The sequence below is a fragment of the Falco rusticolus genome, chromosome 1 (assembly GCF_015220075.1).
Source record: "Falco rusticolus isolate bFalRus1 chromosome 1, bFalRus1.pri, whole genome shotgun sequence".
NCBI classification, from domain to species: Eukaryota; Metazoa; Chordata; class Aves; order Falconiformes; family Falconidae; genus Falco; species Falco rusticolus.
The window spans coordinates 122,294,250-122,317,984 of NC_051187.1; the positions used below are offsets into that span (position 1 = coordinate 122,294,250).

Consider the following 23,735-nt stretch of genomic DNA (forward strand, 5'->3'; position numbering starts at 1 on the left):
TGAAATACCTCTGCACAGATGCCAGAAATCCACAGTTGTTGTTCATGCAACTATAAAGACTCTTCAGAAAACACACATATCCAGAAGTAGTTTAACACTGAATAGTCTTGGATTGGATCGGCCAAGAGCTTGTTGGGGTTTTTTTTGTTGTTGTTTTGGGTTTTTTTAAGATCTTCCCTCCCCTACCTGACCTCAGCAATTCATAGGTTTCAAGCTGCACCTGAGGAATCCCATCTTTCCAGCCTAACCACTTACACAAACCCTCGCATACTGCCAGCCACAACTCTCTTCAAATTCTCACCATTCATTAGTTCTTGAGCTTCTGTCACATTTTTCTCACCTCATTAGTGCCTGCAAAACTCTTCTGCCTCTGAATAACCGATACTTCTATTGGTTATAAACAGAGATGTAACAATTCCGATCTATCTCCTACGGCCCAGCCCAGGTGCCACTTAAGGGCAAGGCTTCCCAGCTACAGCTCTTCTGGAACACAACTCACTAAAGTTTCCTCTGCGCTTTGTATCCCAGACCACACATCTTGCATAGGTGTCAGGAAAACTAAATTGGAAAAACTGGTCTTAATAAATGGCTGCAAGTAATCAGATAAATAAACCAAGGCCTGGCGTTGAATCTCACACCCTTCAGCATCAAAAGCAGCAATGCAGCCCAGCACTAACTGCCTTTGCTGAAGGGTATCCTTGCTTTCAGACTGTTCTTCACTCTGCCTGTTAAATCAAGTCGTTCATTGATGAATTAAGAAAAAAGTTTCATTTCCTGTAAGCTTCTTAGGCTGTATCATCTATGCAAAATGAACCAGGATGAGTTTTAGGAGTTTTTTGGCGCTTTACGTCAGTTGTGTCTGTTGGAAAACATCCTGCGGAGCCCACAGGTTTAACCACACAGGTTTAACCACACAAATCCACAAGCATTACTCTCCTGTTTTGACTGTTGCCTCTGTCCCTGTTGCTATAGAAACAGATTGCGATGCCAAAAATGGAAGGATGATAATCATCTGGGGGGAAGGAAAAGAAAAAAGCAAAAAAAAAAAACCAGCTGGGAATGCAGCTAAAGATTATTTTAAAAGCACTCTTGATGCATTTTGGTCTTATATCCCTTTTTACAGAAGACACAGCCAGAAGCTACCAACAGAAGTGGAAACAATGCCTTACATTTTGGGAGAAACCAGCTACAAACCGCATCTTTCCTCAATTATCCCTCAAAATATGGTAGTATCTATATGGGGGAAACCAACTACATGACAACGAACAGTTTCTGACCCTTGGAAGTTAAGTCCCATTTGGCAGACCGAAGCTTCGCAGCCTAGTGCCCTCATTAACTGAACTGCACTCACCGTTCCTGGGTTTGCCCGTATTCACTTTCGGTCGAGCACTTTGGGCTTCTAAGTTTAATTTGCAGCCAGCCCAGGCGGTAGCAGGTGAGGTCCCGTGGGTCCCCAAAGCACAGCCTGTCCTACGCCGTCACCTGTGTCCACATGGCCTGGCCACCAGCTACCTGAGAAAGAAGGTAGACTTGGAGAAGGGACAGGTAGTTCCAATGTAGATGAGCTCCACAGGAATGGAAATAAGGAGCCTTCTGACGAGGACATGCTAACTGCTGAAAGAAAACAAACCAGGGTAAAATAATTGTGGTAGGAATAGATCAGCAACCAAATAACTGCCACCCTGAAGGTGGTGGATCCCCTGCCCGGGATCACGCTGATACGGATTAAACCCAGCACAGGGTGGGCAATAAGGAAGGGCTCATCATTAGCCAGCAGGTGCTTTAAGGTAACAGAAATTAAATAACCGCTAATATATGCAAAGATAAACAAGAAATTCAGGTAACTGCCCAAGGAGATGAAAAGTACGTGTTGAAGAGGCGCCAGAGGGAGGAGATGCATGTTCGGAAACCTGATGTACATGCGGGGCTTTGTATACCGAGTATCGGGCTGCTCGTTGAAACGCTGTGCGCGCTGCACCCGGCGCCGCAGTCACGAACCTGCTCGGGCTGTGGAGCTCGGTTCCCCGGGACAGCGGGGGGGACACCCGCCAACGGCCGCTTCACAGGCCGGCCGAGCCCCCCGCAGGCCCGCGGCGGCGCTGCCCGGCAACCGCGACCGGGCGGAGGCGGCGGGGCCCCCCTCGCCCCCCCGGGAGGCCGCCGGGGCGCGATGGAGCCGCGCAGCGAGCGCCCGCCCCGGGCCTGCAGGCCCCCGCCCGCCCCTCGGCAGCCAGGTAGGCACCGGCCTGCCGGGCCGAGCCGGGCCGGGGCCGACCCCGACCCCGACCCCGGGCCGAGCCGGGCCGAACCGAGCCGGGCCGAACCGAGCGGGGCCGGTGGGCTCCCCCTGCCTCGCTGCTTCCGGCCCGCACCGAAAGGTGCTCCGCGACGTGCAGGCCCCGCTCCTGTTCTGGTTCGTCTCCAGGCTCTTCGCGGCAGCAAGGGTCAGGCTGTCCGCACGGAGCTTCTCCCTTCTATAAAATTGCCCTCGCTGGCGCCTTAGTCTTAAAAAACGCAGTAAGAAGTGACCCCACCAGCTTCAGACACTCGGTGTGCTTACTGATGCTGTTCCATCTGTTTTGGGAAAAAAAACCCCAGCCCAACGCATGTCTGTTTGTCAGCAGGGCACGGCAGCCGCATGGCTCTGTTTGCCAAGGCAGCGGAGGTGCTGGAGAGGAGAGCGGCAGGTGGAGATCCTCTGGCACCTTTTCTGAAAGGACAACTGTACTATGAAGAGGTTTGTGCTTTCCTTCTTCTAAGTAAATATTATAAAGCTGACAATTTTCAACACCGTTTCCTTGGGAAAAGAGAGACCTTTAAAAAAAACCTACAAGAGATGCCTGTGTCTTTTTTTTCTCCTGGTGAAAATCACAAGGTGTTCCCCCTACGTAAGGTTTTCCTACACTTTCCCAAGCATCTAGTGGTGCCTTCCAGTTGCCTCCCAGTCTCCCGAGGACCAGGTAAGGCAAGCGGCGGTTTACCCCTACAGCTGACTTCCAAGCCGAGCTGTTTCTTGACCAGCTGACTGACCAAACACAACACGCTGCATTTTCAGTTACACGGTACTGGTCCCTGACACAAGGCACAGCTTTCCATCTTTGTCCCCTACCTAGCCACTAGTTTCGATGCAACAAGTTGAAACACGTTATCTTGTCCCTGCCCGCTTCGGTCACCCATGGATTCGAAAGTAAATGCTCAGGGAACAGGGCCAGACTGGCTGGCAGGTGAGCTTAAACCACAATTCCTTGTGAAAATTAGAATAACTCAGTTCAGGAAGATGGAAAAGAATGTAGTACAAGCACCGATTCACGTATCTTCAAATGTGATGTGCATGGATTTGGTACTGTGTATAATGCAACTAGCGGCACGCTGTAAATCAGTCTCAGGGTTTGCAGCAGGGACAGAATTCACTCACTCAGGTTTCTGCTTCCTGGGCCCTGTCCTTAATGTTTCTGTTAACGAACGGCCTGATTTTAGCATGATTGTGGCTGACCCCATCCAGAGCAGAAGACTTTTGTCTTTCTTGATGAGCTGGCTTGGATGTCCATGTTATATCTTGCTGTTCATCCCTAAATTTATTCTTTGAGCAGATTTTGATTTCCAGATTTTTGTACATAAGTCTGTAGTGCCTAAAAATGCATATTCTCATAGTAGTGCAATTTCAGGTGTTAGAAAAAACATCACTGCCTGATCAGAGTCATATGACCCCTTACAGCACTAAATTCTCAGGTACAGGTGCCTCCCATACTTCTTTTTCTGATGCTCAGGCCAGCTGGTTGTAAAAAGGCACTTGGTGGTTGGTTTTTTTTCCCCAGAGTTCTTTAAAAAAACAAAGCCCACACAGTCGTAACGGCTAAGCTCCTGAGACAATTAATAGTTTGGACAGTATTAACAAGGGGCATTTTGTCATTGTGAGGATGTTTGACTGACTACTGCGCAGTTCTAAGCTTTTGCAGTCTGGTATTATCAAAACATACAAAAAACTTGAAGGAAAAGTATAGAGAAGAGCATTTTAATTTCAGTATTGTTTTTATCTAGCATGCATAAAAATATTTTAGTAAGGACAGCAGGCTCAGTTAACTGTTAAATTACAGTTGTTTGTGTATTTTTAAATATAGTTTCTTTGACTTAATGCAGAAGCATATACTCTCCAAGATTCTTTCTTAGAAGTGAAAGTATCTCTGCGGTTGCAGGTGATGCTTTCATAGGAAGTGTGGGGCAGGCAGCTGGGTCCATAAAGTCTTCAGACATGCAAGTTTAGCCTTTGCGAAACCAACCCTTAACTGAGATGTAAAAGCAGACTCTTAAACCCTGGAGGTAGAAGAATAGCTCACCTAAGTTAAGGATGTCAGATAGATAGGGCAGGGCATCTGAATTAGATTCTTATCTCCTTAAACTAAGAAGACTACATCTGGGGGAAGGAGAAGGTTGTCAGAATGTCTTAATTTCAGAGATGATTGTATACCAGTGCTTATATTTAGGATTTTTGTAATATATATATAAAATGAATGAAAACCTGTTTGAAAGTCCAAAGTGCTTCCACCCTATCCAACTTGTGGTTGTTGACTTAGTTATATTTCTGTTTTCTGCCACTTCTATGGTTGCAATTCTTTTTCCTTTCCTCATGAGGGGAAATGCTCCAGGTTGAAAAACTGTAAGAGAGTATACACTGGAAAGTTAAGCTGCTATATGTACTCCTTGTTCTGTGTAGTGCATTGTTTATGCTGTCTTTCCCAGGGATTGTATGAAGAAGCATTAATACAATTTGAAAAAATCAAGGATACTGATTTTCAAGCCATGTATCAGCTTGGTGTAATGCATTATGATGGGCTAGGCACTAAGGAAGACCCTGTGAGTAATCTAGCTGTACGCTTTTTACTTTAAACGTTAGCTGATATTATTAAAAGCTGCTTTGTAAGCATGATTATGTAGTTTAAAATAAAGTCTTTGATTTAGAATTAGTTTCATGAAGCACAGATATTTACAAAGAATCATTAAAGAGAGGGGTTCTGGGCTGAAGGTGTTCTAAAAAATGGCTATAAAATTGGTTTGTCTGAAAAACTTAATTTGGATTTTAAAATACAACTTCTGAGGGTTTGTTTGTACTTTGTGTGGAAGCTATGTTTAAAAATCGCTATTAATCTTAATTTCTAATGAGCAGTACATACAAATTAAAATAAAATGCGTAAAAATGAAAATCAATAACTATATTTCAAAGTGTAAAACATCTGTTGCACAAAGATGTTTTTAAGGTACTTTCTGTTCTCTTAACATGGATGCTAAAGAAGATTGCGCTTTTGCCAGTGGTTGACAGTAATATTTTTAAATTAGGCAAATGAAGAATTACATTTGCAAAAGTTTGAAAACTCAAAATTCAAGAATTACATTACAAAAAAGGAAGATAAAGGAATGAATTGCTATAATAAGAAGAAAAGATTACATTTATTGAAGATGATAGGATGAAAGAAAGGGTAGATAAGACGGAAGGGCAAAATGATGAATGAAACAGTATATTAACACACCAGACTCTTCTCTGATGCTTACAGGATTGTCAGCAGAGCACAAAATATTTTGCTGGTTTTCAGAGGCGGTTTGCTTGTTCTGTATGCCTGTATAATTACCATATTGGTTTAGCCACAAATAAACGTTTCAGTAAAGTTTCATTTTCGCATATTATGAGAGGTGAATAAAAAAGAAACCTTTTATAAAGGGCTACTTCTACTGTATTTAAACAGGATGTCAATGCTAAATTGCAACAGTGTAAATCTTGTTTCCAAAACACTTCTGAGGCCCTTGGATGATAGACGATACAGCTCCTCATATGCAATGTTCTCCACTTGCTTATCTAACATTATTCTTTTGTTGTCCATTATGAATCAAACGTATTTTTAACGGAGGGACTTCGGAGCGTACTATTGTATCACTTTGCCTCCTGCTAAAGTTGTTTTATGATTTCAGATACATTATGCAATATGAAAAAGTTTAGAGAGGTCTAAAATTGAAAACATAGCAAGTTTAGGATGTGACATTAATGTATGTAAGAACAAGAATATTTTTCAGAAAATTTTTATCAGCGAAGAATAGTATAGTATCAGATGAACATTTATAAGGAAATGTTTCACATTAAAAATACATTGAGAATCAAAAATCCAGGTTCTGATTAGTAACCAAAGATGAGTTCTGCATTGGTATGACACTGTTCTCCAGACTGTCCAGCCAATATGCCTCAGACTTCCTTCAAAGCGGAAAAAATTACCTGTCTCACAGAAGTTAGTGGATTCTCAGGCTTTTTATTTCATCCTCTTTGCAGTCTGAGTGTAATGACTAAAATGTCTCAATTTTAGGAAAGAGGAGTGGAATACATGAAGAAAATATTCTACTCTGATTCTCCGAAAGCAAGACACTTGAAGTTCGCAGCTGCATACAATCTTGGCAGAGCCTATTACAAAGGATGTGGTGTTAAGCAGTCAACTGAAGAGGCCGAAAGGTAATGGCAGTCAGCAATTTTCCTGATGAATATAAGATGCTGTGTTACTTACAGCTTTCTTTGTCCCCATTTTCTTAGGTTATGGCTTATTGCTGCAGACCACGGCAATCCAAAAGCAAGCATAAAGGCCCAGAGTACTTTAGGAATGCTTTATTCTGCGTCAGATGTAAAAGATCTGAAGAAGGTAAGGCCCACTTGTACCTTTTCAGTGTCATAAGTCCCAAATAAATTCGAATTTCACAGGAAGATTACAGTGATGTATTTGACTCTGAAAGTTGAATTTTAAGTACTGGTAGGCATTATTACCCATGTAAGCCTGTATGAACAGCCAGAATCCCTCATTTTGACTCACTTGACACTGCCAGCCAAGATTATATATTTTTTTAAAACTTTATTTTTAATACGAGTATCTGTGAGAACGATGGAATGAATTTGTCAGCTTTGGTAACCTTCATAAATCAAGCAGGTGTCACTGATTGACATCTCTGACCATAAATGACACAAGTTTAAAACCCTTAGAAGGATTCTGCTTTCTTTTATGTATAAGCACTTCTTACAGGATGGTTGATGTAAAAGCTTTTATGTAAACAGTATGCAACAGAAGCAGCTAAAGTAAATATATTCTCAACTTTGTGCCTCTTGTTTAGGCCTTTTTCTGGCATTCAGAAGCGTGTGGCAACGGAAATCTAGAATCACAGGGAGCACTTGGTCTTATGTATCTCTATGGACAAGGTGTACATCAAAACACCAAAGCTGCTTTGGAGTATTTGAGAGAAGCAGCAGAACGTGGAAACATCTACGCTCAAGGCCATCTGGTGGAATATTATTACAACCGAAAATTCTATACAACCGCTGCTGCATTAGCCAAAAGGTAAAGTTAATTTTGCTGTATCTTTTATTATGGTTATTCATGTAAGACCATGTAACTTGGATTAAAATGATTAGTAATTTCATACTCTTGTCTCTCAAACTCAAGAGAAAGAAACAGTTGAGATAATGAATTGCAAAACTTCATCTTCAAAGAGGGATGATCACAGATGAAATTAATACTATAAAGGTTCTTAATTACTTAGTACAGTTGAACTTTTCTTTCTGATCCTGTGAAACAAGGGAGTCTTGAACTAGAATGCCAAGTAGACCAAGCAGAAGTCCACATGCAACCCTGCCTTCCTGTCTCCTCAGTTCACAATCTCCTCTAGGCTCCTGCCTTCACCAGTCCCTTTTAAACCCCTACAATCATAGAATCCCAGCTTGAAAGGGACCTCAAGGATCACCTGGTCCAACCTTTCTTAGCAAAAGTACTGTCTAGACAAGATGGCCCAGCACCCTCTTCAGCTGAATCTTAAAAGTTTCCGGTGTTGGGGAATCTACCACTTCCCTGGGGAGATTATTCCAATGGCTCACTGTGAAAAATTTTCCTCGTGTTCAATCAGAATCTCCACAGAAGTAACTTGTACCTCTTTTCCACGTAAAGTGTTGGAAAAAGGAAGTCCCCACCTTCTTTGCAGCCACCCTTTAAATACTGGAACATGGTGATAAGGTCTCCCCTAAGCCTCCTTTTCTGAAGGCTGAACAAACCCAGTTCTCTCAGCCTTCCCAGTCCTCTGATCATCTTTGTGGCCCTTCTCTGGACACGCTCCAGCCTGTCCACATCTTTCTTGTCTAGCAGGGACCAAAACTGAACACAGTATTCCAGGTGTGGCCTTACCAGCACTGAGCAGAGTGGGGTAACGACTTCTTTGTCTCTGCTGGCAATGCCCTTGTTCGCTCCTGTTGAGCTTGTTACCCATCAGATTCCCCAGATCCCTTTCCACAGAGCTGCTCCCCAGCTGGGTAGATCCCAGGCTGTGCTGCACTCCTGGATTATGTTTTCCCAGGTGCAAGACCTTACACTTGTCCCTGTTGAACTTCATAGATTTCTTGTTAGCCCACTCCTCCAGCCTATCCAGGCCTTCCTGCAGGGTGGCTCTCCCTTCCGAAGCATCCACTCCCCCACTCAGTTTGGTTTCATTGGCAAACTTGATCAGGGTACACTTGATCCCATCATCCAGATCACTTATGAAGATATGAAACAGTGTTGGGCCCAATATCGATCCCTGGGGGACCCCACTTGTGACAGGCTGCCAGCGTGAAAAAGAGTCGCTTACCACCCCGCTCTGGGCGCAGCCTGTCAGCCAGTTCCCCCCGCCCCCACCGCACCACACTTGTCCAGACTGCAACACACCAGTTTCTCTAGGAGAAGGCTGTGGGAAACAGCATCAAAAGCCTTGAAGAAATCCAGGTAGACAATGTCCACTGCTCACCTCACATCAACCGAGCAGGTTACTTTGTCATGGAAGGCAATCAGGATTGTCAAGCACGATTTGCCCTTGGTGAACCTGTGCTGGCTTTTCCCAATCACATGCTTCATTTGATTTGCGATGGCTCCCAGGAGGATTCGCTCCGTAACTTTCCCAGGGACTGAATTAAGACTGAGGTAAGACTGATGGGCCTGTAATTTCCTGGATTGTCCTTTAAGCTCTTCTTGTAGACAAGGGTGACATTAGCTTTCTTCCAGTCTTCTGGGACATCCCCCCATCTCCGTGACTTCTCAAAGATTATGGCCTCACAATGACATCGGTCAGCTCTCTTAACACCTTCAGGTGGATGTTGTCACGGTCCATCCATTTGTAGGGGTCAACCTCCTGTAATAGTTCACATACCAACTCCTCCTTCACCGATGGTGGGTCTGTGTTTGCCTTAGTCCAGATTTTTGTTCCCAAGGCCTGGGACCCAACAGGGCTGGTAAAGACAGAGCTGAAGAAATTGTTGAGAATTTCTCCCTTTTCAGTATCACCGGCAACTAATTTACCTCTCCATTTAACAGTGGGCCAATATTTTCCTTCTATTTCTGCTTGTTATTTATGTACCTGGAGAAACGTTTCTTGTAGTTTTTGACATCTCTGGCCAATCCCAATTCGAGCTGAGCTTTTGCTTTTCTAACTGCATCTCTGTGTGTCCTGGCAATGCCCCTGTAGCTCTCAATGGGTACTCATCTGCTTTTCTGTCTCTGATATGCTTCTCTTTTGGTTTTGAGCAGGCTCAGAAGCTTGCAGTTAAGCCAAAGGGGTATCCTGCTCCACCTACTTCCCTTACCTTTAAAGGGGATGAGCAGTTTTACTGCTTCCAGGACAACATTCTTGAAAAATGCCTAGCACTCGCTTTCTCCTTTATCCTCCATGGAAGCTTCCCACAGAGTCCTTCCCAAATGAGCTCTGAGTGAGCTGGTTTGCTCTTCTAAAACATACCGCCTGTGTTTTAGTACTAACCTCCAGCGTGCTCAGCAGGATCCCAAACTTGACAATATTATGATCACTGCAGCCAAGGCTATGACTAACAGAAATATTTACAAAGCACATTTTCTTGGTTTGTGAGTAGCAAGTCCAGCAATGCCTCGTTCCTGGTTGGCATATCTAACATTTGCATGAGGAAGCAGTTATCTACGCATTCCAGGAAGCTAATGGATGACATGTGAGCTGCTGTATTGTTCTTCCAACAAATGTCTGGGTGACAAAAGTCACCCATAAGAACCAGGTTCTGGTGACCTGAAGCTTAAGTAACCCAAATACTGCTTTGCTGGCCTTACTGTCTTGGTGTAAAGTGTTCACAGCAGACACCAACTGTTAGATCCCCCTCTGATCTTGACCCAGAGGCATTCGATAGGGTTTCCACAATCATCGTAGCTGACTTCTATACATCCAAGGTTCTCCATAACATAGAGCATGATTCCTCCTCTTCTTCCCTGCCAGTCTTTACAGAACAGCCTATAGCCATTCATCATGATTCTCCAGTCAGGTGAGCTGCCTCACCACATTTCAGTTATTCCTACGATACAGTATCTTTCTGACAGGGTGTGGATCTCCAGTTCTCCTGCTGTTGCCCAGCCTGCATGCACTGGTATACATACACTTGAAGTTGCTGGTCTTCTGGTTCTCATCTTGGGAGGCACCCAAGGAACATTTGTCACTGCTCTGGTTGGTCTGGCTTATTCCACAGCTGGTTGTAATGGCACAAGCATTGCCACTTTGTACCCTGCCCCCCAGGTCCTTCAGTTTAAAGCCTGCCTCACCAAGGTGGCCAGCCTGCTGCCAGAGATTCCCTCGCCTCTTCTAGATGGGTGATCCCAACCCTCCTTACAGGCTACAGTCATCGAAGAACATCCCATTGTCATAAAAGCCAAAACCCTCATGACAGCACCAGCCACAAAGCCAGAAGTTGGGTTGCACCGTGTATTTCTGGCTGCACCCCTTCCTAGTCTGGTAAAATGGAAGAAAAGGTAACTTGGGCACCAATACTTTTTCACTTGCACCCCCAGGGCTTTGTAGCCTTCCTTGACTCTGTCCAGGTTCCAGCTTGCAGTGTCATTCAAAACAACATGAAAAAGTAGCAACGGATAGCAGTCTGTGCTTGTGACAAGCTGTGGCACCCTCTCGGCAACACCTTGGACCTCAGCTCCTGGAAGGCAGCATACCTCTCGTGACTTCCCTGTCAGGCTGGCAGATGGGCACCTCAGTGCCCCTTAAGAGTCACCTACTACAAGCACTTGTTCCTTTTTTCGGCGTCCACTGCGTGCTGCTGTTACAGTTTCTCCTTGCTGACCTTGCTTGTGGTTGTCTACAGCTGTTAAAGCTTCATACACTTTTTCGGTTGAGATACAGGAAGGTGTAGACTGAAGCAGAGTCCTGCTTTTGTGGGTCACCAGGGTCCAAGATGCCTCATTCTCTGTGGTGTCTGCCACAGCAGCATGGTTCTGCAACCACTCATCTATCTCCACCTCACCCCTCCAGTACCGCAAAGAATACAAGTATTCCCACCATCTTACATCCCATCATTTCCCTTGCTCTGTGGCTCAGCGTGCTTTGGTCCAGTTCCTGTGTCCTTTACAGGAAAAGCAAGCATTGATACTGCCTGGGATCCTGCATTAAGCACTGTGAGTAGCACAGCCTGGGACCTACAAGTAGCTGCTGCACACAGTACCAAGTTACCACCCTTTAGTTTTCCGTTGCTGCTTACAGGGATGTGTACTGCACAGGCATTTTGAAGCCTGGACAAAAAAAAAAAGGCATCTGCATGCAAGCAGTTTCTGGTGATTGCGTAGAGGTACAGCTCTGAGCCACAATTACGCAGCACTGACCGACCTTTTCACAGGCAATCGCTGTGGGACTCACTGCTCTACATACTCTGGCGTGGTTTGTGTACTGCAGAAATAGCAACTTCTGTTATAGGCTGCAATATTTAAAATAGCCAGTCTGTATCAAGTTTCTGTATCTTGAACTACTCATGGAGGAGAAAAGCAACGTTCGTGACAGTTCTATAGCTGATCAACAGCACACTTCTGCAACAAACCTCCAGAGCTGGCCAGTATATGGTTAAAAATTCAGTCTGTCCGTCAGATTTCAATTTGCTGGAAATAAGATGCAGACATGAGTGCCTACTTATACAAGCTACACATAGTATTATCCATGCTTTCTGTGGTATGTTTATAAAGCTGCTGCTGCCCAGCAATAAACATGTCACAACTTACCCTCTTAGAAAAGCTGCACCCTTGTATATACATGTCACTGCACAGCAGTACCTCCGGTAATTCAGTAGTTCAGCTGTGAATGCTGTTTGCTATACTCATTGCTGAGAAGGATTGTTTTCTCTCTGAACTGTTTCTTTCCTTTTGCACTTTAAGTAGACTGATAGCCATTCAGTCCAGTCTAGCTTGTCTTGCTTGGAATGCATCCCCTCCAGTCAATAGCTACATGGTGGATTATTCAGACAAGTAAACAGTGCACTTCATCAGCTGCAATTGTGATTGCAGAAAATAGCAATGAAATCCCCTATACAGCCAGAAGTGACAATTTCTGTACCAAAAGATACTGCCACCATACTTGAAATCAGTTCCACTTAACTGGGATTGCAGTTGGCCTTGAGGCAGAAACCTCAGCAGTTCAACCAGCTGTATCAAGCATCAGTACCTTTTCTTCTAAAATTTTTCCTTCTGTGTTCACACCAACTATGCAGTTTGTTACGTTATGTACAAACATACAAACATGACATGATTACGTATGGTAGAACCTCGCCTAATATTTGGAGTCTAGATCACCTACTGATACTTCACTTCAAATCACAACTTCGTTATCCCACACAGTTCTACTTACCCATTGCTACGGTAGGTTCTCGAAGTCAACTGTGCTGAACTGAGTTTTTGCCTGACTTGACAGGATATTGTTATTTGCATGAGCATTCTGTTGTGCACCTTTTGGAAAGGAAGGCAAAAATGCTATGCATCAGAAAACATAAAAGAGGTAATAGGTTAACGTTATTATATTTGAATGTTCTTGCCAATAAGCTTGCTTTTTTTTTTTTTTTTTTTTTTTTACTCCTGTCGTGTTACTGCATTTGTTAATGGCACCAAATTAAGTGGGAGAACATTCCTCTCAACACTTTAAAGTGATTTAACAAGCCCTGACTTGCAGGGGGTTAGTTCAGAATAATCTTTCACAGACATTGATTTACAGAGAGTAGCTACAAACTGCAGCGACTTGCACTTTTTTGTCAAGTCTGTGACTATTTGACACAACAACAAACTACAATGATGTGTGAAGCAGCATATAATTACTGTTTGTCTCTGGAAAGGATATGGGGCTTGGGAGTTTCTGTTTTAAGACAGTAGTTAGAAAAAAAATAAATCAATTCCCACTTAGAAAATGATGTACCTAGTACTAGAGTAACAATGCTAGGCAATTATAGCCTGATAGTTAAAAAAAAACGTTCACTTTGTCCTCCTGATTCTTAAAATAGTTCTTAGTAAAAACAACATGCTGAAAATAAGGTGACAGCAAGCAGATGCATGCAGAAGATCAAAAATAATTGAGCTGAAACAGTTTTAAGTGGTTGTCGTAAGTGGGTCTTATAACCTGAGGCTCTCAAGTAAGTCCAGGATCTTCAGATCACTCAGATTTGCCAATATCCTAGCAAGAAGTTGGAATTCTAGAACCACGCACTGGTTTGGGTCGGCCTTTTAAACACCACCTAGTCTCAGCCCCCCTGCTGTGGGCAGGGACACTTTCCACCAGATGAAGTTACTCAATTGTATGAAGTAAGAGCTTTGCCTGTCTTCCATATATATATATTTATTTTGATGGAATACTTTAAATAGGAACAATTAGCATAAAATATGCTGCATTTTATAACTAATGTAACAATAGTGAAAGTGACTGCAAAAGTTACGTATTTGTTTTGTATTTACTATCACAACATCCAAATAAGACTAACTTCAAATCAAATACTCAATAGAAGAATCCTCATCAGGTTGCCACATACATGTAAATTTCAGCTTGTTTTGGATTAATGATGTAAATGGAAGGAGGCATTGTCAAGTCATGTACGGTCAACTTTAATTATTGTTTGAAATAGCATTATCTAACTTAATGCTGTAAATTCCACAACAGGGTTACAGAAAATGATGACATCAAGATGCTAGCAAAGATAACTGATTGTCTTCCTAAATACGTAGCCAAGGGGGTTGCTATGGCTGCTTTCTACTTGGCTCGATGCTTCCAGCTTGGCCGAGGTGTACAGCAAGATCAAGCCACTGCTAAAAAATACTATTCTAAGGTAAGCTGGGTAAGTCTTACAGACCAATGTAAGTCTCAGGAAATTGCATGATACCTTAGATTTGAGTCTTTAAACTTGCTGTTTGGTTAAAGATTCCAACATTATTTATGTTTGAAAAAAAAATCTCTGCAAGAAAATTAAGAGTGATAAAATCATATTGAAACCTAAAAATAGTCGTGAAAGGTACTATCTGACCACTTGCTTAAGCAAACAACTCTGCCAACCAAAAAAAAAAAAAAAAAAATATCTGTGATAATCACCACTGCAAAGAGCTTGGTAACTTGCAAGATAAATTAGCCAAAAGATTTGAATAATTTTATCCCCGAATGATTTCCTGTCTGTCACTCTCTCAAGCTGAAAAAATTGTAACTTCTCCTCTAACAATTACAACCTTCATTAACCATACTTAATCAGTTGTAACTGGTTGTCATGCTTATTTTTATGTTTACGTTTTTAGCAATAGCTGAGCATCTACTGTCACTGATACACAGGGGAAAAAATAGGCCACATTTTTTGGTAATTCTGAAGTTTAAGTAGAATTTACTGCTTGAGGAAAAAGATCGATAATGGCTTCTAGAAGACAAATCTGATAAATATCAGTGATGCCTAAAGGTACTGTTGAGGCAAGATGATTATGCCAACTGAACAGAGCGTAGCAAGACTGGATCTGTGCTTCAGAGAGACTCTTGATTTTTGTGCATGTAGAGACCATTCGTTTCCTCAAGTAGAATAACTTGATGTCCAGCTTGGTGCAATAAATGGAGAGTTATGTAAATGATAGATTACAAATAACAATTTTTGTGGCTCCTTACTCAGGTAAGCCACTGACAGAAGAGGCCTAGGAGAGCAGGTTGTTCTCTGAATACATACATTTTATATGTTTTGTTGTCCTGCTGTGGGAAGTGCTACAGAAGATAGGATGAGGCGCAGATGAGGAAAGAAATACGAACTGGGGTGTAAGGCACACTGTAGCCAGCAGTCCTAGGTAAGCCTTAAGGCACAGAAGAGGCCCATCAGGATTAAATTGCCGCACTGCTTTGTAATTACAGAAAATTACAACTTTCAGTCATCATTCTGTAGCTATATGTCTGAGACTGATCTAGGAACGTCACTAACTTCTTAGTGTAAAAAGAGATGATTTCTATTGACTGGCGCCATGCATCTCTATATCAACAACAAAAGAGAAGGAGCAGAAAATAAACAAGAAAGCTACCCGAAGCCGTAACTTGGGAACAAGTAAAGGACAAGAGCTGTGGTTGTGTTCAGTTTCTTTTGTACTTGGAAAATATTCTGGTGTTAACTGTACAATTATACCCACTTAAAATTAAAATCATGTTTGCTTTTTTAATTAACTGCTCAGCTGCGGTTTTGACCTACTGTTCTTGGACCCAGTCAGTTTTGAAAGAGGCAAGAAAAAAAAAGATGGGTATCCCAGGGGGTACTGAAATAGATGATGGAAGTGAATGAAACTGACCCAGTCTGTATGCAGATTTGTGTTTCTGACTGGTGACAGCACATGCCATAGGGACAGAATAAAAACAAACTCAAGACTATAGTCTAAAGTACGCTCATTTAAAATACTGAATTTTTCTTCCGTGGCATCAGAAATAGGGATTTAAAGCTGAATATATTAACTCTAATACTTTAACAAATTCATTATCTCAGATAATGTCACCAAAACTTCAAAGACCTTATTAATGTTACATTGACAACATACAATTTTATTTTAGATATCAACTAGAGCTCCCTATTCTTTGTTTTCAAAGGCATGCCTTCTGGATCCTGGTGTTGCTTCTGACCTTGAACTGGCAGCCAATCTCGGGAAAATATAGTGTTTCCTTTAACTGTGACTGGTACAGAAATGTATTTCCTACAATAAACCATCTTTAATCTGTAGCAATTTTAGACTGTTCATCACTTACTGCCTGCTTTTCAACTTTCAATAAATTAAAAAAGAATTTGTAAATTGCTTTATCTAAAAAAAAAAAGGGAAAGCAAAATGCTTACACTCTTTGTTCAGCTGAGATGAGGCAAAGGCAGATGTTTTAAAATGGTATTGGAGACTTCAGGTTTATTAAGGACATGTTACTGGGACAGATGTCCTGTGTTGTCTTCATGTGTACTGATAATGGCACATGAATCAAATCAAAACCAAATAAAAATTTCTTTTCTGCATTTTTAGTACTTAAACATTACATTTTAATTTTCTTGTCTAGTTTTCACATACAACCCATTCACAGGTCAGAACCATTTTTACATCTTGTGAGTGGTCTGTATACTTTCTTTCACATGCTTTTGCAATGTCTCTCAATCTACTCACATGTCTTAATGCATTTTACTCTTGGACTGCAGAGAGTCTAAGTTAGAAATCGGCCCGTACGACACTAAACTCGACACTGTTTGAACTGTAAACTTTGAAAACTAGCAAATACTAACAGAACTATGAAAAAAGCCCACTAGTATGGCAACACTGAATATACATGTCCCCTGCACAAGGCCTGTACTCCTCAGTCCTTCATACTACATTTACACTGCCTCTGTTTGTATTGGAAATAGTCGAAATCTTTTTGGCTAGGAGTGTGTACGCCGGAGCAATGTTATGCTGAATCTTTTATCAAAAGATACTTCGATTAACTGCTAGTAAACTTTGCTGATTGCTATGGTAAGCCTGAGCATTTCTAAATACCTGTTTATTTGTAAAAGCTTGCTTCTTGGGATCTGCACCACAACCTAGAACTTTCTTGAATCTGTTGGAACAGAAGGCTAGATGTTACTAAAAACACTGATTTACATATAGCATGCAGATTTTACGTACCTTACAATATAGCCGGTCTTAGCTGCAAGCAGTTTTTCTAAAAGCACAGCTATACTGAATTTAAAAGAAAGTAATGACTGTCACCTAGGGATTTTTGATGATGTTTAATTATTTAGATGTGCATTAAGACCATATTTACATATTTTTACATAAATTAAAAAAACCCACTGAAGACATATAGTTTTCTTTCCTTGTATAAAATAAGGGAAAGATTTGAAAGTTGTTTGAAATCGGGATATTTGAATAAAACAGCCCTGAGTAATATCAGGGAAGTTATTAGAATGGTTTAATTAAATGTGTACTTAATCATTCATAGAAGCAATTCATAAGCACTAGTCTCTGCACTAACATTTAACACAGGCATTCTGTTAGGACATACCAGTTTACAATACATATTTTCGACACAGACTTCAAAGTAATGTAGATATTCCTTACGAAACTAATGCTGTCAAACTCATTCATTAGTTATCAGTACAGCCTCCTTATCAAGTACTGCAATCCAGTTATTTTATTGCTTACAAATGCTTCAAACTATGGGAAATCTTTGGTAAAAACAAAATTGATAAAATTTTCACAATAGCTTTACATGTAGTATTGCACGACAAGGCTTTTTCAATACACAAGAAAAAAAGGAATGCTCAAATCCTCAGTGAGGAGATTAGAACTCTGTACAACATTCATTAGTTTACCACTATAAGCAAAATTTCCTTTCATAAATGTTTAAAATATTTTCTGTTTTCTTTCAGCTTATATGAATGTTTATTTTTTAATCTATATTTGAAACAGAGGAGTAGTCAAATAGAACAATTTAAATAAAAACTGGCAACTATACAGCGTTGTTTTGTCTACCCTACTACAGCATCAGATCTTTTCAAGTCTGTTTACTTCACAAAAAACTCAAGAGGAAAGAAAAATGCTAAAAATAATCAGTCCTCAGCCCTCTATGGAAAAGAGGAAAATAAGTTTCATGTCTATTATTGGACATAGACATTTCGCTAGTGGTCCAATTGTGCAGATTCAAACCTAAGTGGCATTAAGCTGCTCCAAATGAGCTCTTAGCTCAGGACACAGTTCAGTTAGCAGCAGTTCCAGCAAAACCTGAAAAACAGAGAAGAATTAAGATGAGTGCAGGTGCCGTATGAGAATTTTTCTGCCATGTTTCTATCCCATGCTGAGGCTGCGTTATGCGACTGGCTGCTGCAGGAAATGAGCCAGAAGAGACTGACTGAGCGGGAAAGTCTGATACACTTGGATCCAGCTGCATACTCCAACCACTCCCAACCAAGAGCAGACCAGTGGGACTTCTGGAGAGCTATCGTCTCCTAACTGCGAGCTAGGCCTGGAGCTCTCCTTCCCCAGGATTCTCCAAGGTATGTTTATTTTTCTCAGCTGTATAAACAAATTACTTGGCACCTTATGAAGTCAGGCAAGTTGGACATGGCAGAGGATCTCTTTTAGACAAAAGCAATACTGTTTTTAAGCTTAAACAGGTTTTCATTATTCAAGATTAGTCAGATAACGGAAAAAAGTATGTTTTTTCTGACTTATTTTAATAACAAAGCAATTACTTGCATATGAAACAATAGTACAACATAGATCTCTGCAAAAACATACACCCCAGGCTTTTTAATGAAAGCTCAGCAATTAACAGGATTATAAAGTTAAAAGGTTACTTTTCTGGTTACTCACATAGAGTAGATGCTTGTTAGCCTTTCTTTCTTGCAGTGCATTGAACACTTTCACTACACCATGACGCGCATTTTGCTGTCCAACAAGACTCTGCAGAGTATCTGCAACAAATGTTACTTCAGCTTATATTGTTTCATTCCCGCCAGGCAAAACCCTCAGCTAACCCGTAAAGGACAGGAAACAAAACCACTGCACTTCACAGCTCTTGGTTACAAGATACCTAGTCCCCACTCATCAGTCTTACAAAAATCACGCATAACTTAGGTCACAGCTTGAAAAGAGAACTTGGGTAACTTGAGAATAAGGGTAGATAATAGTGTATGCATTTCAATGATAACATTTTAAGTATTTCAACATGATATATAGTATACGTTTAGGTAGTTTACCTTTCAGACTCATGTCTAATCTCATACATTATTAAACCACCCTAATAAATACACCTTCAGTCACAAAGACAGAATTCCTACAATGGTTAAAATAGATTTAGCACTTTAATTGCCTCTCAGTCTTCACAGAAAATACTTCCCACAAGTAAGCAGAGAAGAGAATTCTAAGTCAATTATTTATATTTTGGATTATATTAGAGGATGATCTGATGCTTCATCATTAAATTAAGGTGCATGCAGCTATATCCTGACATACCTCTCCAAACATGGAAACAAACAAAACCAGAAGCCACCACTAGCTGAGTAGGTGGGTATATAACCGAGTAAATGGAGGGCTGCTTACACATCAAATGATGACTATTTTACATGCATACCTGCCAGTATTTTTGCAGAAAAAGTTGATTAAACAAGCTAATGCAAGAGGGTGTATGAGATATCTCAGTGAAGCCATAAAATAGCTCATTAAAGTACATTCTTTTGGACGGAGGGGAGACAAAAAGCATTCAACCTATGTTTACGTGCATTTCCCATGGCTAAAGGGAATGATTTGGGTTCTTCACAGTTAGGCGCCTTTGGGTTTATGTGACTTCTGAAGAGTCAGAATTTTGTAACTGGTCTCCTGTGAATGGGATGGGATAGAGCATCTCAGAATGGTGCTCCAGAAATGTGCACGCTGACGAGGAAGCTGCCTGGGCTTCGAGGTAAGGGCAGGCAAAGGACAGTACTGGAAACCCCACTCAATCTAGAACCCTCCCTAGCATTTCGTGCCTTGAAACCTCTTATAAGAAACAGACAGCAACACACAACACTGACAGTGTGGGTAGACTTCCCTCTTCGATTTTGAAATGAAAGCGAAAGTAGTAATTGGGGGGATGCCACCCTCCCTATTTGTCGAGCAGTTCCAGGTAGCAGAAGCCCCTGCTATTTGCACAGAGAGAACCAGCAGAGTCTTCCCTTAACTTCAGTTCCTTGATGAATACTAGATGCAGACAGAGGTACAGTGATACTGGACTTTGCATCCACCGATAATACCTGAATCCATCTTTTACCAGACAGGAAAGGCCAGAATTATCCTTATTTATGTAAATAACCATGACTTACAGCTCTACAGTAAAAATCTAAAATGCAGCAAAACAGTACTTGATTAAACATCTTCCTTACTAGTTATTAAATCCGTGATTAAGCAGAATGAAAGTGATCTCACCTGGAATGTTTTCAAGTAGTTTTTGCTGTGCTCTCTGTTTTGTCTCTTGCTTTTGTTCGTCACTCTTGGCTCTGGGTGGTGGTGCTAACTTTCCATTTGGCCAAAAAGCATCTCGAAACACACCAATGTAGTAAACAAGCATCGGTTCACTGAACATCCAGTGCACAGTGTCACGGATTTGCCTGTAAAGAAGTGCAAAGGGAGCACATCAGAGCTAGTCTTTCATGTTTTATGCAGGTTTATTTTTTTTTACTCCTGAAAGTAGTGGAAGCAATGCTCATTTTCATGTAATTATCCCAATTTACCTGAGCTAATTTCAACAGCATCACAACAAGTCATGTTCAGCTCTGGGTATTCTAGGACCTAGGTCACTCCAGAAACCTGACCAAGATATAGAGGAGGCTACATTTCAATGTAATTTGTAATATATGTTTGTGGATTACAAGTACTACATTGAAATGTACATTGAAACTGCATTTCAAGGATGGGCACTACAAAGGCCTCTCTGGAAAAAGACATAAAATTCAGCTACGTAACTGTAGCAAACTCCAAGCTAGCTGCATGCACAGACATGCCTATTGGGATAGCAACAGATGAAGTTTTGATAAAAGCACAGTAAGCTCCCTCACAGATAGCAACAGCACGTTAGTAAAGGGATTACAAATGGAGATAGCAGCCTCATCCTGTGGCTGCAGGCACTCACTGTAGCCTTCTGTAGCAAAAAGAGTCTGAGGCAGTACAGCAGGCTCCAAGCAGTACTGCCTAACTGTGCCACAGTACAGTCAAAACCCTTAGAATCAAGATCTTTTTTTGGTAGAAATTTGGTAGAAATTCAACCAGCACACAAAAAGTTATACACCAACTCTACATGCATGCTACGCTCACACACACACACTCTCTCTGTCCTCTCTCAGATGTCTTTCATGCTAGTTATCAGCAGCACGTAAACAAATGAACCAATCAATTTAAAACTCAGTGAACGGACACCACCAGAGACCAGTCCAATTTACTGCTGCATAACACACGAGAGGTTTTAAAAGCCATGCTGGCATGTGCAAATTTAGTCACTGACTGGACAAAAGAAGAGCCTGTTCTGCTGGTAGGGTACTTTTCCACAATTTTTCTGACCAACGATGTATCTTTCAACATGAAGAGTGTGCACAGACACACACACTTACTTCAGAGCCTCAATCAGGCTTCACTTGGCAGATTTGTCTTCAAATGATACAAAAAACGCCTTCATGAAAACACATCACTGTTACATGTGTACATGTTTCATGTTATGAATTAATTGTTCTCATAATGCATAAAACATTATTTCAGTCACTTTAGAGAAGTATGTATTCGACTTGAAATCAGTTTCAGATCTGGCAAAAAAATCTTCATGCCACTGAGATAAAGCACAAACTATCAAAAGCCATTCAGTGCCAGCCCATTCAGAAAAACAGGATAGCAAGCCATTTTATATACGTGTATATATATGCAATGCTGCTTCACTAACAAGAAAGAAAAATCTCTTTTTCTATGTCCATCTCCCATGAAATATTGTGTTCTTCCAAAAGCAAAACCCTGTGTAAGGGGAAAAAAAAGAAGGAAGAAAATTCACCTGTGTCTTCTCTAATCAACGTATTTGTAAACTGAGCTGTGGGAAACAAATGCAGATTATCATATGCAACAATGTCCAGATTTTGTTTTTCCAATTTTTTTTTTGTTAAACAGTTCTGCTCTCAACCCTTTTTTCACAGGACAATGATGCAGGTACACTTAAACCAATAGCTACTTACTTGTTGATAGTTCTTCCAAAAGTGACTTGTACTAGTGCAATTAATGTTTTTCTGACCCACTTGAACACTAGAACAATGAAAAATGACGGAAAATAAAGATCAGGGGGTTAATAATTGGGAACCCATGATCATGTCCAAAACCGTCCCCCATCCCCTCCCCCAAAACCCAACAGCCTACCCCTACAGTAAACACATCTGTTACAATCCTTTCTAAGATTTCACTAATTGTACATGGGTCTCATTTTTCTTGATTGTTTTCCCTGTACTGTTTGCTGTATAGTTTTTAAGTCCTGAAGGTTACATAAACATTCTATAACATGTATTTGTAGTTAGTACTGTAAACTTGTGTTTATTTCAAGTTTCTTGAGCCATACAACTACCTATAACCCTTTTTATACTAGAAAAAAGAAAACTCAAGATTCACACCACTTTCATACCTACTAGTATAACATACACACAGCAGCAGCATTAAAATTCTGAAAACATTTTCACTCAAATAAGCCAAGCAGTTAGCTTTTCATTACAAATAAAGGGAACAAATGTGAGTGCTTCCTAGTAATTACTGGTTAATCTTTCTTTCATGCTGTTCACCATCAGCACAAGAAAGTCTATATTTGGCAGATACATCTGCCATTTTTGGAAGGTGCTGCATTTTTCTAACAGTTACCCTGTAAATAATTTTACAGGGTGTCAAGTGTGCCTGCAATTCAAATATAAACAAAACCAGTTTTCTTTATTATCATCATTCAGTTATGTAAAGGAGGAAAAGAAATGTGGTACTGAAAAATGCCACAATTCTAGCCATCTTCTTCATTGTACAAGACTTAGAACTAAAATGCATATACACTTAAAACGGACATGAAAATTACGTTGCTTTGTCAGTGACATGTTCTGTAATGAAGCCATCTTCCTCATAATTCATACATTCTAACATGTAGCCTGTTAACAGAAAATGTGCTTTTACTTTTCTGGTTTTTCCAGATTTACTTTTTTAAATGAAAAACTTAAGAATATCGAACACAAATGCTCTCCCCTCCCAGTTACATTTTTACTGCCACGTTATACTGGAATTTCACTATTGAATGAAAGCTCCAAAATTCTGTACTTAAAAACAGCTCTGTTCCAGACAAACCGGCTATATAGATTGCAAGAACATTTCCGCTTACGGGAACAGCAGGAAAATCTGAATTACAAAGTGGCCCAGATTTCTTGGTCAACAGATTCCACTAGCAAATAAGCAGGTTTACAGCTTACTTCCTCGCAGCTCAAAAATCTCTCCAATAAGCATGAAACATGGTTCAGCAAGAGAGTCCCTCTTCCCATCCACCTCCTCTCCGTAGTCCGACAGGTCACTATCTTCTTCTGTTTCTTCCTAGGAAGAGAGACACAGTATGGGCAATGCACTGCAGTTCCCCATCCCTCTTCCAGAATGGATTTAGCTACTACCATGCCCTGGAGAAGGAGCACAGCCAGCCCTCCCAAGAAAAGGCGTTAGAACCAACAACTCTGCTGCTGGCAAGATCTGGCAAACAGGAACCTCATCAGGGAGTCTGAAAAGGGATTGCACTTCCCACTGGACAAGAGTGATGAGGACACTCTGCACCGCTGGAGTCATCACCACTGCTGTATCTTCCACCTGCACTCTTGCCCCAGTAAGCATCTCAGTGTTGGGTGGATTTGCTCAGATTTGCAGGGTCCACTGCCTATACTGACTTGTCAACACTAG

The 23,735-nt window shown here is 41.2% G+C and overlaps 2 protein-coding genes across 3 annotated transcripts in view; one reads left to right on the forward strand and one right to left on the reverse strand.

The window, feature by feature from the left end:
* The first annotated feature begins 3,864 nt into the window (after positions 1 to 3,864).
* On the forward strand, positions 3,865 to 16,107 carry LOC119152914 (LRP2 binding protein). The gene is made up of 6 exons (XM_037398702.1): positions 3,865 to 4,851; positions 6,345 to 6,487; positions 6,566 to 6,671; positions 7,135 to 7,358; positions 13,966 to 14,131; positions 15,898 to 16,107. Exons 1-6 carry the CDS (start codon positions 4,690 to 4,692, stop codon positions 15,961 to 15,963), a joined length of 867 nt encoding a protein of 288 aa, XP_037254599.1. The 5' UTR covers positions 3,865 to 4,689; the 3' UTR covers positions 15,964 to 16,107.
* Positions 16,108 to 17,035: 928 nt separating this feature from the next.
* SNX25 (sorting nexin 25) overlaps positions 17,036 to 23,735 on the reverse strand; it is an 88,286-nt gene continuing 81,586 nt past the window's right edge. For both annotated transcript variants that reach the window (XM_037398683.1, XM_037398690.1), the window contains exons 15-19: positions 23,264 to 23,381; positions 22,010 to 22,076; positions 20,226 to 20,407; positions 18,636 to 18,736; positions 17,036 to 18,044 (exon numbers count right to left, since the gene is read on the reverse strand). In XM_037398683.1, the coding sequence (XP_037254580.1) occupies positions 17,970 to 18,044; positions 18,636 to 18,736; positions 20,226 to 20,407; positions 22,010 to 22,076; positions 23,264 to 23,381 (543 nt within the window). In that variant the 3' untranslated portion in view covers positions 17,036 to 17,969. The remainder of the gene's footprint in view (positions 18,045 to 18,635; positions 18,737 to 20,225; positions 20,408 to 22,009; positions 22,077 to 23,263; positions 23,382 to 23,735) is intronic.

Bases quoted from the DNA above. Each gene is read 5' to 3' on its own strand.
- LOC119152914 (XM_037398702.1), top strand. From the start codon at position 4,690: ATGTACTCCTTGTTCTGTGTAGTGCATTGTTTATGCTGTCTTTCCCAG. The intron at 6,672-7,134 runs GTAAGGCCCACT...CCTCTTGTTTAG, and splicing joins ATGTAAAAGATCTGAAGAAG to GCCTTTTTCTGGCATTCAGA. The intron at 7,359-13,965 runs GTAAAGTTAATT...ATTCCACAACAG, and splicing joins GCTGCTGCATTAGCCAAAAG to GGTTACAGAAAATGATGACA.